Source organism: Cupressus sempervirens, chromosome 4, assembly GCF_028749045.1.
Source record: "Cupressus sempervirens isolate cs-2001-9-10 chromosome 4, ASM2874904v1, whole genome shotgun sequence".
Classification (NCBI taxonomy): Eukaryota; Viridiplantae; Streptophyta; class Pinopsida; order Cupressales; family Cupressaceae; genus Cupressus; species Cupressus sempervirens.
In genome coordinates, this window is record NC_143121.1 from 778,526,027 (window position 1) to 778,541,324 (window position 15,298).

General features: G+C 36.4%; 1 protein-coding gene across 1 annotated transcript in view; it reads left to right on the top strand.

The window, feature by feature from the left end:
* LOC149563704 (3-hydroxyisobutyryl-CoA hydrolase 1-like) overlaps window positions 1-15,298 on the top strand; it is a 275,341-nt gene that overhangs the window by 84,570 nt on the left and 175,473 nt on the right. The window contains exons 7-9 of the mRNA XM_089826843.1: window positions 11,639-11,718; window positions 11,872-11,955; window positions 12,535-12,619. Coding sequence (XP_089682969.1) covers window positions 11,639-11,718; window positions 11,872-11,955; window positions 12,535-12,619 — 249 coding nt within the window. The remainder of the gene's footprint in view (window positions 1-11,638; window positions 11,719-11,871; window positions 11,956-12,534; window positions 12,620-15,298) is intronic.

Genomic DNA, 15,298 nt, shown 5'->3' on the forward strand with positions numbered 1-15,298 from the left:
AGCATTCTCTTTGAGGCAAATCCAAACAAGAATCACTGCAGCAATCTGAAAAGTTATATTAGTCAGATGACTCTTGCTTACAAAGTGTTTGACGAAATGTCAAACAACTAAAGTATAACGATTTTTGGTGTTTGAAGAAGTTATAACCTATTGGGGTTATTACAGAGCATCGTCTTTGCTGTAGTTTGACTAAGCCACTCTAGAGTGGGTCTAGACCCTCCTTCCATGTATCATCAGATGCAAGGAGTCCACACCTCAATGTATGTCCTGGCTTAGTTCAGGGCCAACCTTTTAGACTTGGTATCATCTTTGACCTGGCTTGGTTCTTGCATCGCCTTTAGTGTTTCATAGACTCTTCTGAGGAGGATCACAAATATTCCTACCTTGCCTACCACTCCTTAGAGGCTATCAAAGGTTTATGATTCTTGAGGTCGGGCTTGGTGCTGGTTTTCTCAGGCTTCGACTCTTTTGGGTTCATCTGGGATCAACATCGATCACCTTCCTCATTTTCAGTACTCTTTGGATGCCCCCTCTCATCTTTTGTCGTCATAGCAGGAGTTGATACACATATCCGAATGGATATTTATAGGTCGTATATTCTTATTACTTGGGTGAGTCGCCCTTGGGGGCTTCGCCTGAGGATGACTTTTTATGCAGACCACTTTCTCAATATATAGGACGAGATCATTGTTTGCCCCTTGTAACTTTCTTACAATTAGTCACATGCACTCCACATCTATCTTGGCTCCTTTAGAGTGGGATTACATCGGCTCTGCATTTAGTTTGACCAACAGTTGGCTAAAGAGGACAAGATTTGCTAGTAATAGGACTCGAGGGTGGTAGAGATAGTGACACATTCTATTTTTTGTTTCCCCATCTATTATGAGATTAGAGGGAGATTCTATTGCTTCTTCAGAGAGACAAAGTCCCTACCCTTCTTCTGGTACACAGATCAGATTTGCTTCATGTCCTACCTTAATTAGGCCTAAGGCTTTAGGACCATTGTTTTTAGAATCACTTCCCCACTAGACCGCACTTTGATCATCTTATCACATCATTTTTTTGGTATTATCCCCTTCATGTGGTACTAAGCGACCACTTGACCCTCCTTCTGGACTTATCAAGTCTGTGAGACGACTTGAGCTCTGATGCAAGAGCATCCTAGGCTTTCTTGCAATCCTACATGTTGGAGCCGAGTGCCAATGGTTTCGGATCTTTTATGTTGCTGCTGAGCTGTCTAGTGGGTGCCAAGTTATTGTAGCTCTAGTTGGTGCCGAGTTACTGTAGCACTTAGTGGGTGCTGAGTTATTGTAGCTCTAGTTGGTGCCAAGTTACTATAGCACTTAGTTGCTGCCGAGTTACTGTAGCTCTAGTGGGTGCCGAGTTACTGTAGCACTTAGTGGGGTGCCGAGTTACTATAGCTAGTGGATGCTGAGTTTTCCTGTTTATGCTCGAGTGTCAACATTTTGGACATGATTTCTGCATTTTGGTGCGAGCCTACTTGAGGGATTTATTTCGATTGCAACGTTTATGATGAGATCTTGCCTTGGGATGTGTCCTGACCGTTGTTGGCTCGACCTTCCTATTTTGTATGTTCTAGAATGTTCTGTAAGCCATTTTCGCAAGTATAAATAAGGGTCTTGTTGAGTCTTTTGGCAGTTCAATTTTGGGAATAAAGAAAGATGCGAATTTTGGAAAGCTAGGGCTGTGGCTTGGGAACCAGTGGATTGGTTGGTGGACCTGAGGGTACAGGTGCGGATTCTTCTTGGTGTTCTTATCTAGTGGTGTATTTGGACTAGCTGGGATTGGATTTGTAAGTTGGATCTTGTTGGATCTTGCAAAACTGATTGTTTTGTAATTGCTATTTGTATTTGTCCCTAACCCGGAAGGCCTTACAGCTGGGCATATTGCATGTAATCAGTTATATCTATGATTAGAAAGTTGTGATTTGATACCAGATCTTGCATTATTGCTTCTTGTGGTTGTGTCTCCGCTGTGTGGTTTTACTGCTGGGAGCTAGGACATCTCCTTTGGGGATTCTCCTGCCTCGCATTGTGTTAGATGGTATCAAAGCGAAAGTTTTTCCTAAGTGTGTTGACAGATTGCCGAAGCTAAGGCAGTTTACACTAGGATTGCAAAGAAGGTTGATCTTGTGGCTGATTGATCTTCTGGATTGGTGGATTTGTTGCTTAGGGTTTGCTAAAATTTTGGAAGATGCCTCCAAGAAGATTGGGCCCTAGGGCAATTGCTGATCTTAGTGATGTTGTAGAAGAATGGATCTCAGAGAAGGTTAAAGCAGATTTCAGATCTGAGATGGAGGAGGTTAAAGCCAATTTTAGATCTCAGATAACATTAATGAAGAGTGACATGATTGCTGAAATTATAAGTGCTTTAGGTGGTGTACTTAGGCATGTGGGTACTAAAGGTAGTTATGAAGAAGTTGCCAAAGACTTTGAAGTTGCTGGATCGAGTAGTGAGGACAGAACTGATCGTGTGGAGAGACCTATTCCAATTAATGCTGGTCAGTTTGCTCAACCTAGATCTCAGTTGAAGCTGAAGCATAAGATGGAGGTTTCTAATTTCTCGGGTACTTTGAATCCTGAAGACCTGATTGATTGGATGATTGGATTGGTGAATTGGAAGACTACTTTGAGCGTGAGAATATTGAGGATCCACTCAGAGTAAGGTTGGCACAAACTAAGTTGAAGGGACATGCTGCTCTTTGGTGGAAAGAACTACAAAGGGATAGATAAGAGGAAGGTGAAATGAAGATCACTAGATGGAGGTTGATGGTGACTAAGTTGAAGGCTAAGTCCATTGCTGCTGATTATGAACTTGAGTTGTTTAAAAGGTTGCAGAAGCTGAAATAGAAGGATATGACTGTGAAAGATTATACAGAGGAGTTCTACAAGTTGACTATTCAGTCTGGGCATAGAGAATTGTCAAAAGAGAAGGTAGCTTGGTATATTAATGGTTTGAGATTCAATATTCAAGATGAGTTTGGTATGCTGAATATTTCTTCAGTTGAGGATGCTTATCAGTATGCTTTGAGAGTAGAGGAGAAGCTAAAGAGGAAGAATCAAGGTAGTTGTTGAGGGAAGGAGAAGCAGGATAGTTGAGCACAAGCTGAACCAAAAGTAGAAGATGAACCAAAACTTGTTGAAAGAAGGACAGGTGAAGGTGGGTTCAGAGGTAATTGTTTCAAGTGTGGTCAAGAAGGGCATAGATCTTTTGAATGCCCATTGGGTAGGACAACTGCTGTTGTGAATGAGGTTGCAGTCCAGGACAGTCAACCTGAGCAAGGAGAGAGTTTGCTGGCTTTGCGAGTACTGGTTGGTGAGAGGGCATTGGATTCTTGTCAGAGGACTAGTTTGTTTAGGACCTGTTGTAAGTTTGGTGGAAAAATCTGCAAGGTGATTGTGGATGGTGGTAGTACTGATAACCTTGTTGCTGAGGAGATGGTTTAGAAACTTGGTTTATTCTTATCCTTATAGGATCGGTTGGTTGCAAGGTGAACATGCTTTGAAAGTGAGGGAACAATGCCTTGTTGCTTTCTAGATTGGGCAATATAAGGATCAAGTGCTATGTGATATTGTGGACATGAACAATTGTCATGTGTTGCTTGGTAGACCTTGGCAACATGATTGCAGGGCTGTACATGATTGTGTAAAGAATGTGTTTACTGTTGAGAAAGGTGGCAGGAAGTTTTCCCTAATTCCTTTGCAGAATGAAGAGCTTGGTAGGAGGAACTTGAGTATTGGCAGTCGAGTTGAGTTGGCAGATCTTGAGAAGGCTAGAGATCAATATGGAAAGCAAACCTATAGCACACCGCAGATGGATGTGAAGAAGCAGAAGAAGAACAAGGGAAAGAGTGTACAAGTTGAAGATTTGGAGGACATATGTGAAGAACCAATTTGGGATTTATGTGTTGAATCCCAGAAGATGTTCTTCCAGTTATTAGAACATCTTTTTGAACCTAGGGTGTTTGATGCAGGAGCATCCTAGGCTTTCTTGCAATCCTACATGTTGGAGCCGAGTGCCAGTGGTTTTGGATATTATGTTGCTGCCTTTAAAGTTTCTGCTAATTCTTTGTTCTTTGGATCAGACTTTTAGTTCAGACTTGAATTGCTGAGAATGGTCTTCTAAATATTATGAATATTCAGATCGTTTGAGGAAGTTAACACTTATCTTAAATGCAGATCCAATGCTCTATATTCGATCTTAATTGAATTAGAATATCTTTGATTTAGAATTCGTTGGATGTAAAATGCTTAGAGGAGCAAACTGTTGTAACTGTGTGTCCTATAATTGCATTTACAACCTAAATAAATATCTTGACTAAAGGGCATGTCCCTCAAAGGGACATGTCGCTTTCCTAAGTTGGCCCATATGTCCTTTCCAAAAATTGGCGATTTCAAGGCTTGAGTAAAACATTAATTACTAACTAACACAAGTGTGTTAGATTAGTGTTTGAATATTAAATACCCTTCTAGGAAGTTGCCGCCTCACAAGAGGAATATAGGAAAATATATAATGCCATACTTAAGATATTTATGATGTGAAGATCAAGTGTGGTCTGAACTACAAACCTATAGATTTTCAGGTTATAAACTTAACATTGCAGAGCTATCTAGTGGGTGTTGAGTTACTGTAGCTCTAGTTGGTGTTGAGTTACTGTAGTACTTAGTGGGTGCCGAGTTCCGAGTTACTGTAGCTCTTGGTGCCGAGTTACTGTAGCTCTAGTGGGTGCCGAGTTACTATAGCACTTAGTGGGTGCCGAGTTGCTGTAGCTACTGGATGCCGAGTTTTCCTCTTTATGTCGAGTGTTAGTATTTTGGACGTGATTTTTGCATTTTGGTGTGAGCCGACTTGCGGGATTTATTTTGATTGCGATGTTTATGATGAGATCTTGCCTTAGGATGTGTCCTGACTGTTGTTGGGTCAGCCTTCCTATTTTGTATGTTCTAGAATGTTTTGTAAGCCGTTTCGGCAAGTATAAATAAGGGTCTTGTTGAGTCTTTTGGCAGTTTAGTTTTGGGAATAAAGAGAGATGTGAATTTTGGAAAGCTAGGGTTGCGGCTTGGAAACGAGAGGATTGCTTGGTGGACTTGAGGGTACAAGTGCGGATTCTTCTTGGTGTTCTTATCCAATGGTGTATCTGGACTAGCTGGGATTGGGTTTGTAAGTTGGATCTTGCAGAACTAATTGTTTTGTAATTGCTATTTGTATTTGGCCCTAACCTGGAAGGCCTTACAGCTGGGCATATTGCATGTAATCAGTTATATCTATGATTAGAAAGTTGTGATTTGATACCAGATCTTGCATTATTGCTTCTTGTGGTTGTGTCTCCGCTGTGTGGTTTTACTGCTGGGTTCTAGGACATCTCCTTTGGGGATTCTCCTGCCTTGTATTGTGTCAGGCTCCTTCTTGCCCCAGGGCCTATCTTTTGGTTCTAGACTTTTCCAAAGCTGCTCGAAGCACCTAGTTGGTTGTTCGGTTTCTTGTTGTTTCTTTCTTTTGTAGTTTTGTTTTCTCTCTTCGGGCACTGTTTGGTGTTCCTATAGTGGGTTGGCCTTCTGTTTTGTTTTAGTAGTCCCTTGGAACCTCTTAGTGGTCTTATATTGGACACTAATAAGTTTATCTTATCTTTATTATCCTTTCACTTCCATACTTTTTAAAATATTTTTGATTGGGTTTTCATTCTTCTTTCCTTTAGGGCATGTGGAGTTTGGATGGAATTGAACATCACAGTTAAGGAAACAAAACCTTGATTCTTCAATTTTTATACTTGCCCCCAAATACTTGTACTTGTTGTGACGTGGATTTGATTTAGGATCTCTTTGATATTTGCTTGATACATTCAAAAAGAGCTGTATCGTGTATACCCATTTCCAAGTCCACTACTCTGCCAAGCATTGATCCAATTGACTTGAGACAATCCTCGGTCTACTATTCCAATGGAAAGTTGTTTAATTGAAGCCAAAAGCCTCACTCTATAAGTGTAGCTACAAGGGGATTGAAGTTTCTTTCCCATTTATGTACATATATTAATTGTTTTCAAGCCACTAAGGTAGTGTATCTACAATTTTTGAAGCTTTCCAACTCTATGGTTGCTACAAAAAAATTCTTGGGGTGAAAACAGATTTCTGCTTTGGAAGACTACGCTGTATTAGAATATTTTGCTACTTTTAGTTTATTAATTTTAGTTCTCTTTTAATGGTCAAGTACATAGCTTTTACAATTCGTTTGTTAGAAGTCCTAGTTGCTATTTTTAGGTTCACTTGAAGCTTTAATTCAATGGGTTGTGCTGTTTAGAACACCCTTGTAAATTGCTACATGTACCTAGTGATTCCATTAATTTATATGTGTAAGTTTTTTTTATGGTATTAGAGTGCATTTTTTTTCAGGGTTTGCTGAAATTTGTGGGTGGAGCAATAAGCTTTTTTTTTGGAAAAATACATCGGTTCAAAGGTCTATTAAAATGTGAGGTTGATGGTTGTCATTAATGTCAACATCATTATGACAACCTCTGGTGCATCGGTAGCTGTGTGCGGGCAGCTTGGTGCTTATATGGTGTATCGGTTGGTTTCATATTGGATATTTTCCTTCACCGATAGCATGTATTGGGTGATGTGTGTTAATGTTGGATATCTTTCTTCTAGTTAGTTCAATAACAATAAGTTTATCTCCACTTTTTCAAACTCACATTTGCCACTTCCCTCGAATTTTTTACCGAGGTGCAGTCGAAGAAGGAATGCACAGTCAAACACACTTGTGTCCAACTATTCGGTATTCTGTTGTCCTTATTATGGTTCGAACAAAATACTTAAGACTTCATATTAGCAATGTTCACAACTAGAGAGGATAATAGATTGCAGACTCACCTCCCATGCTGGCTACACACACACACACACACACATATCATTAAGATGTCTACTTAGGTTCTTTTAGAAAACTGACTCTGGTCTTCTTATAAAACACTATAACTACACCCATATGACAACAATGTCTGTCTTCACTAATATGACGTTTCTATAGCCAAGTTCAATACCAGAGATAGTTTATCAAATTTCTAAAACCATTGTGGCTATACAAGCAGCTACATTTGCAAATCCAACTTCAAAGTCTCCACGTAGATGTAACACAGTTATCTGCAGTCTTCAGGGATCATCTATTTTTACTCTTGATTCTCATTTCTACTACAGTCCACCCACACTAATAACAAACATTCCCGTGCTAAAGAATCTCCCACAATGTTAAATTTGAAGCATTGTATAAAAAAATGAAATCAAATTATTACATTTTAATGCATATTTGGTAAGAAATAGAGCAGACTGTCTCTTTTTGTCATGGAAAATTCCTATCTCTGCTCAATAGCCTCAACAACCAGTGAAGTCATCAGGGATGACAAATAATAACTATAAGAGTTCTTTTTTCTCAAGTCTTTGTGAAAGACTTTTCCTTACTAAACCAATCTATAGTCGTTTATGACTCTTACAATGAAACTCGTCATATCTCCTTAGTTCCTTTCTTTTTTCATGCATTCCATAAATAATTTCATAATATGTTTAAAACCTGTAACGTATGTTCTTAAACTTGCAATACCGTTCTTGCAAATCTGAAACTATTTTGTCCTTATATTTTTTTGGATACCATGTCCTTGTAGTTTAAAAACACTTAAATATTTGTCCCTAACATCTCATATATGTTTCCAAAACTAATGAATCCAAATTTAATCTTTAGTCTTCAAAAAGCCTTCAGATACTAAAACCAAATATGAAAATACCTTGAGGGTTTCTTTCAACCTTGAAGGTGATGATTCCCTGAAAAGTTATCATTTTGCTGTAGTTCGTGCAATATGCTGGTTACCAAAACTCCTCTTTTTCCAGCAAATCTTTTCTTTCAATAAAATGCATCCTTTTAACTCATTTGCCTCCCACCCCCGAAATGTAATTATCTATATGTATTGAAATACCACTACTCTCCAACACATAAGACAAAAATAATTACTCTCTTTTTATTGATTTTGTTTGAACTTGTCAGGTTAAGAGAAATATTAAATAATGTTATTAAATGCTAGTTTGGGCCTTAGCATTCAACTTAATTTATAATATAAACTTATAGGCTAAGGGGTGACGTTGCAAGAAGAAAAGATCCTAGGCACGTTGATTTTACAGACCTAGATTGGGCAGGTTGTGTTCATGGCAGAAAGTCTACTTCTAGGTATGTTTTGAGTTTTGATGTAGGTGCATTCACATGGACTAGCAAGAAGCAGGCTGAAGCAGAATACTGGGGAACTGTAAAGGCAACTTGTGACGTAGTTTGGCTTTGGCTTTGAGGAATGCTTGTTGACATGCACACATCACAAGGACCTACTTCCTTGATCTGTGACCATCAAGGAGTGACCTTAACTTATTGCAACATCACTGATTGTCATTACCCGAAAATGACATACAAATCAATCCATCTTAATGCATATATAACATGTTAAAAATTATAAAGATCTTTTTCATGCTAATCAATATAGAGTTTTTATTAATGTTATAATAAAAACCATCAAATACAAGATATATGTGTGTGTGTGTTAAGGTCCTGCAACGCTGATATGGAATAAGACCTCCTTGTGTGAATCGTCTTTCCTTCTTCAGTCTTCTCTATTAGTGATATCCTTCCTGTTCACTATCTTTCTGCTCTCTGTTTGGTTTTCTACGATGACTCTAGATAATAATTTTAGCTTATTGTTATTCTCTCCCATTTTATTCCCTATCTGACCCCTTCCTCTTCCCGTGATTATTAGATTATATATATGTTGCCTTCAAAATTTCAAATACATGAGTGAAGAAGATTTGGATGTGATTCTTAATCGCACTCTTTCAATTTGTTACTTAAAAATATTAATTAATGCAAACTATGTAAACAATTAATTATAATTGTATTATACTATTATCCATCTATTTATATTTTTCTTCTAATATTTTTTTTTTGCAATTGTAATTATATATATATATATATATATATATATATATATATATATATATATATATATTATAATCCGGATTTCCTCCTTTGCAGTATTATTGAAATCCTTGCCTTCACCTTTTGTTTGCACCAAAATGGAATTTCAAACAATCTGATTTGATTCCAGGAAATTGGAAATCACCTTATAATGTGTTACGAACTTACGATGCTTGATATGAATCTAAAATTGTTTAATTTTGATAAATTTCACTTTAATTATATCTTAAATCATCTTTACAAAATTATAATCACAGTTTTGTGTTAGATTATTTTTAGTATCCTAGGTTCTTGCTATATTTAGCTCGTTCTTCAAGAACTTTAGTTAATGGTCATTTAGGTGTTCTTTTTTAGTTTTCCTTAATCTATTTTTAGACTACACTATTATTAGCACTTGTAAACTCTACTTAAGAGTGCATTGTTAATACTGTTATTAATTCTGATTTTTAGAGTTTCATGGTATCAAAAATACAAAACAAATGATTTTTGAGGAAAAATTATTAAAACTGAACAAATAATTTTTGAGGAAAAAAATTGCTAAAACCCTTCCGTAAGGGTGTCATACTCATATTGGCTTCTGCTCTAATACCGTGAAATTATTTAAAACAAATTGATTGTACAAGTCTACTGCTCATAAAATTGTGGGTTTTTTGGGGTTTACAAATTTTTCCCATTAGAAAAATGTTTTTGAGTTATCAATAAATTTATCTCCTTAAAAAATTTATGTGGAGGACTTATAATTTTTCCTAAAAAATCAAGGGGTTTCTCCTGTATACCTTGGTTATGTTTTCTGTAGTTTAGAAGGGCTCTTCAGTTTATATTGGGTTTTACTATTTTTCCTAAAAACAATGTTTTGTATGCTAATCCATTTCTCTGATTTTGTACCAGCTTTTTGTTTGGTTTTGGTCAATTTTTCTCCTCAAAAGTCATTTCTTGCTTTTGTAATTTAATGTTTGTGAGGTTGGTTTTTACCCTTTTTCGCCCAAAAATGATGCTTTGTATGGTATCTTGCATTCCATTTTGAGGCATCCTATTCATCTGCAAATACTTTGGAGGGTTTAGTAGCTATGCGTAGCGTGTTTCTGTCTATAGGGAGGGGCAACTCAGTTATTCCACATCAGGTTGGATGTTTTTGTGATAATTTCTAATTAGAAGTTTTGCAGATTCTAAGAGGGTTAGTGGCAACCACATCTTAGTCGCAAAATATGTTGTAGGATCTTGTCTCTTGTTGCAGACCATTTTGAAGAAGGGGACAAACTTCATTGTTTTTTTTGACAGCTCTTAGTCATTGACATTCTGTAGATCCAAGGAGGGTCTCTATAGAAACCATATATTCTGAAGGATTTGTAACTACAAGACATGTATTGTCTTGTGTAGGTTAGTTGGTAGAATGATCAGTAAGGGAGGGTATTAGATTGTTTTTAGTATCCTAGGTTCTTGCTATATTTAGCTCATTCTTTTAGAACCTTAGGTAATGGTCATTTAGGCTCTCTTTTTCAGTTTTTCTAAATCTAGTCTGTCTTTAGACTACACTATTGTTAGCATCCGTAAACTCTATTTAAGTGTGCATTGTTAATACAATTAATAATTCCATTCTTCAAAGTTTCAATTCCCACCTTCAAATTGGAAGGAATTTGCCTTGTTTTTGCTAATTGCACTTCAATTGATGGAATTCACACCTTTCATATGATTTTAAACCTCACCTTCAAATCTGGAATGAATTCACTCTTATTAGGGCAGAAAAAGACGCGTTTGATCTGATTTTCCTGATAATGTCAACTCTGAGTTGGAGTGCCTATATTAATTGCTGAAAGTCGCACTTGCTATTAAATTTTGCTTTGAATCTGCTTCTAATTCACTAGGGGCTGCTCGAAATTTGTCTTGTTCTGCCATGAATTTGCACTTATCTGCTCAAATTTTCTTTATATATTAGCATTTATTATTCTTATTATATTATTCATTTACATTATTGCTTTCTATTGCATTAGAATTGTTATTAGTTAACCCTTGATTAGCAAGTAAGTCTGCTACTTTGTTTTGTTCAATGAAATAATGAGATATCAACACATTTTTAAATTTCTTCATCCAATTTTATATTTCTTCTACAATTGCTCAAGGTCAAGTTAGGACAATAGTCTTTTTTACAGTTTGCACTACAATTTTGGAATCTCAGTCTATATCTAGTTTCTTATGGCCTGCCACATATGCCACTATAGTGTCCATCAGGAGAGTTTCCTATTCTACAGCATTATTGTTTTTGTTACCAAAGTAAATAGAATGAGCTATAAACCAACCCTGGCTTCACCCAGCTTGCCTTTGGACGCACCATCAAAATTCAATTTATTTATTTCATAACTCTGGTTTCCTATTGCACTTCTATGTACATTTCTTTGCTTTGAGACTTGTTTGAATTGCCACTAGTTTATTTAACAGTGGAGGTTAAAGTGTATAGATTTAGATACTATTTTTCAATGTATTACTGCCATAATTTGCTTTGAATTCAAGGTTTTACCATTTTTCTGCATCTTGTATTGTTCTCTGTGGTCTAAATCTAAAATGTTATGATAATGAGAAGAACATTCCTATGCACATTGATATATTCTTTTTTGATTGTTCTAATCAGGTGATTACAGTCATGGGACACAATATTTCTGGAATGAATATATTATGAACTATACTCTTGCAACTTACAAAAAGCCTCAAGTGAGTGGGTTTTCATAATATGATTCCCCATTAAATTAAAATTTCGATAAGCTAATGCTTTTTAAGTTAATGTTTTTGAGAAATGTAAGTTAATCTTACCCTTTCTAAATATACTTGTTTTACTGAAGATTGCTTATGGCTTTGTTGTTGAAGGTTGCTTTGCTGAATGGGATTGTTATGGGAGGAGGTTCTGGTATTTCCATTCATGGCAAGTTTCGAGTCACAACAGAGAAGACTGTAATTGTTCTACTCTTCTTGCTTATTTGATAAAAATGCTCAGGGACTCTTGCAGCAGACCTCTTGAAAGGGTTTGGTCTAGAATTTCCGTATCTTTAGTCGTTGAGTGAATTGTAACATACCGTCTTTAGTTCTGCTTAAGTTTCCCTTTGAGAAATCCTTACCTACTATTTGTGACAGAGAAAAACAAACTTTGAAGTGATAGCATTTAGCCCAAAGTTCAAGTAGGTTTTATTTCTATTTAGATGCTATATGGCTAATATTCCATGCTTTTCGTATCATGCTTGTTTACTAAATACTTATCCTTCTCTCGGGGGTATCCTTAACTGCAAGGTCCGAGATTATTAGATAACTATTTTTCACTTAGTAAAATCACTTGCAGTCATGTTGACTGCCTCAGGCCTTTAATATTGTGACATCTTCTGTCCTCCTGTGTTTTTGTTCTCGTGATCAATGGATACAACTATATGTTTGAGCTATATATTGTTGGTCTGACTGCTTTGAATATTTGTATATTAATCTCTAAATTGAACACGTGTTATCTCTGAGATACATTGTGTACTGGATGCAATTGTGCAGCTTTATGCTATGCCAGAAACAGGACTGGGACTACACCCTGATGTTGGTGCATCATATTTCTTATCAAGACTTCCAGGATTCTTGGGTATGTCTCTGCTATTATACCATTGGATCAAATTGGTTTTTCTCATTGAACGAGGTACTTAATTCCTACATTCATAATGTTGCCCATCTTGTCGTAGAAGTTGAAGTTTCAATCCTGTGCCATTTACATGAGGCCTGAAATCCATCTTTTATACTGTGAAGGTATATGATTGCCATGCTTCATATACAATCTGATGTTTTTCATATTACCTGATCTGCCCTTTGATTTGATTGTTCAGTAAATAATGTAGAGATCTGTCTTTTAAGTCTTTCCATTTTCCCCAGAAAGTCTGATTTTCTGTATGATTTAAATTATAGGGTTTTTTCCTTTAATCAGCTTTTTCCTTGCCACTGGTGCAATCTCATAAGAATGCTTTGGATTTTTGGTTCTGAGAGGATCCATATTTTCTTTGCAAAACTTGTGGCATACAAGAGATGTACGGTTTCAACTTTCTTCCATAGTTCAGAACATCTCAGATATATCCGCAATTAGTCTACTTCGCGTGATATTGTTTGGCTCCCGATAGGTAGCGTCAACTTATTTTGGATAAGTCATTGCAGAGAAGTTTCAAATTAGTGCAGGGAACTTGGTAAAATATCAACAATATCTCTATTTTATCACGACAAATAGCAAACTTATCGCTTGATGGCCCAGAAAAGGGAAAAACACAATTTTTGATTGAAAAAACAGATTTGGAGAGGAGAGAAAGGGAAAAGAGGAGAAAGAACGCTCCATCAAGATTGGAAAAACAGATTTTTGAATGGAAAAACAAATTTTAAATTCCCTATATTTTCCTGAGAAGTTTCCGACTTATCTCTGATATTTTCTGATATCTTTTTTCTTGTCCTTCGCATTAAGTTGCCGATAACGATATTTTGAACTATGGTTTCTTCATTGTTTTGGTAATTAGGATGTCCATTGGGTCCATCCTCCCTCCTTCACTTGTGTAGTGTTGCAAATTGCACCCTTTGTATTAATGACACCTGAATATAAGGCCCGGTATATTTATGACAGAATCCATGATCAAGCGTTCACATTCTGACATTGTGGATTTAAAGAGAAAAGCATTTATGACCCTTGGCCCAATTCGGAGTCGATTTGGTCAGACGATAACATGATGTGCACTTGTCCTTGAAAGATTTGGCATGTTCCTTCTATTGGACACATTTTGTTGGCTAAATGTTTTGCATGTAACTTAATATCTTGCAAAATAGTAATTTTAGACATGTATGTGTGATAAATCTCTCCTCTCAGCAATAGGAGAGGCGCTCTTCTTACTGTTCAATTCAACAAATACTAAATTGGAAATTGAAAATGAGTGGGACACAAGATCAATTCCTTTAATTTCAAGAATGATTAAAAAAATTGATTAATACTGTAGTGATAATATTGATAGTCTTCTGATTGACGTAAGAACAATCAACAGTATACCAATTATTTTTAACAAGAGAGTTGTGGAAACCCAAAGGTTTTTGCTTTTTTATTAAAATGGTTGAGTAACAATATACAATACAAAAAAGCACAAAGTCTACTACTGTGATGCACCTTTAAACTTGTGATGCTGACTGGAATTGAGGCACAAAATCTCTGAATTCTTACCTATCTTCTAATAACATAATTTACTTCAATCAGCAAAATTGTAACAAAAGGTCTACAGAAAAAGCATATTGAACAATTACACCAACAGAACATGCACCTCTCAATGAATTCATGTTGTTATCACAAATGTAACTTACAAACGCTGATTCAATACCTCAAGCCTCTTCAACACAAAGTTTGAAATAAACTTGATGCATTCTTCACTTTTAAACAACTTGCACATTAACAGTCATAGTTTTTACTCTTGCAACAATTTGAGCATAACCTACTTGTACAAAACAAAAAATGGATATATACAATGAAGCACCCTCCTATATATAAATGAGGGTCTGAGAGCTATAGGTGGGAGAAGTCCAACTAACTATGACTTTTTCACAATTAACTATGACTTATTCCAAATTGCAGTCCTAATGTAACTTGACTTGCAATTTGTTTACCTGTAATTATAACTTCTCCTGAACGTGTAATTTGTCAAAAAAAATTACATCCTACAACCAAAAAGTGGGGAAAAGAGAACCAAGTGTCCTATGACATTCCTTGGTCTTGTTTCTTGTTCATGATTGCTTGATACTTGTGAATTGATTCACACACTTCTTCAGGATTAGACACCCCTATAGTCTCCGCCACTGTAGTTGTCTTGATGACTGCACCTAAGCACTCGGAGATTATTGTCTTGTCCTCAAGATCAATTTAAGCCGATCAAGTGAAAATTGGTACCTTTTGAGCTTGTGAAGCGAACCTAGTGTGAAATTGTAATGGTCACCCTTGGATGTCCCAAAAAACTAAACCAATTTGCTGAAAGGAATTTTGCCAAATAGTTTGCATGCAACCTCTTATTTCTCCGTTTAACTGATACCACTGTAATGGGCACCCCTGAATGTCCCAAAAAACTAAACCAAATTGCTGAAAGGAATTATGTCAAACAGTTTGCATTCAACTTCTTAAAACCCCTTATAACTCCAGAAATCAAACGTTTATTTGTTTGTTGTGTTTCGTGTATGGAATTGGTATCATACAACATAAACAAGAAAGAAACTACAATAATATGCAAAGTGGAAATGAACGGCTGCTAATAAAATG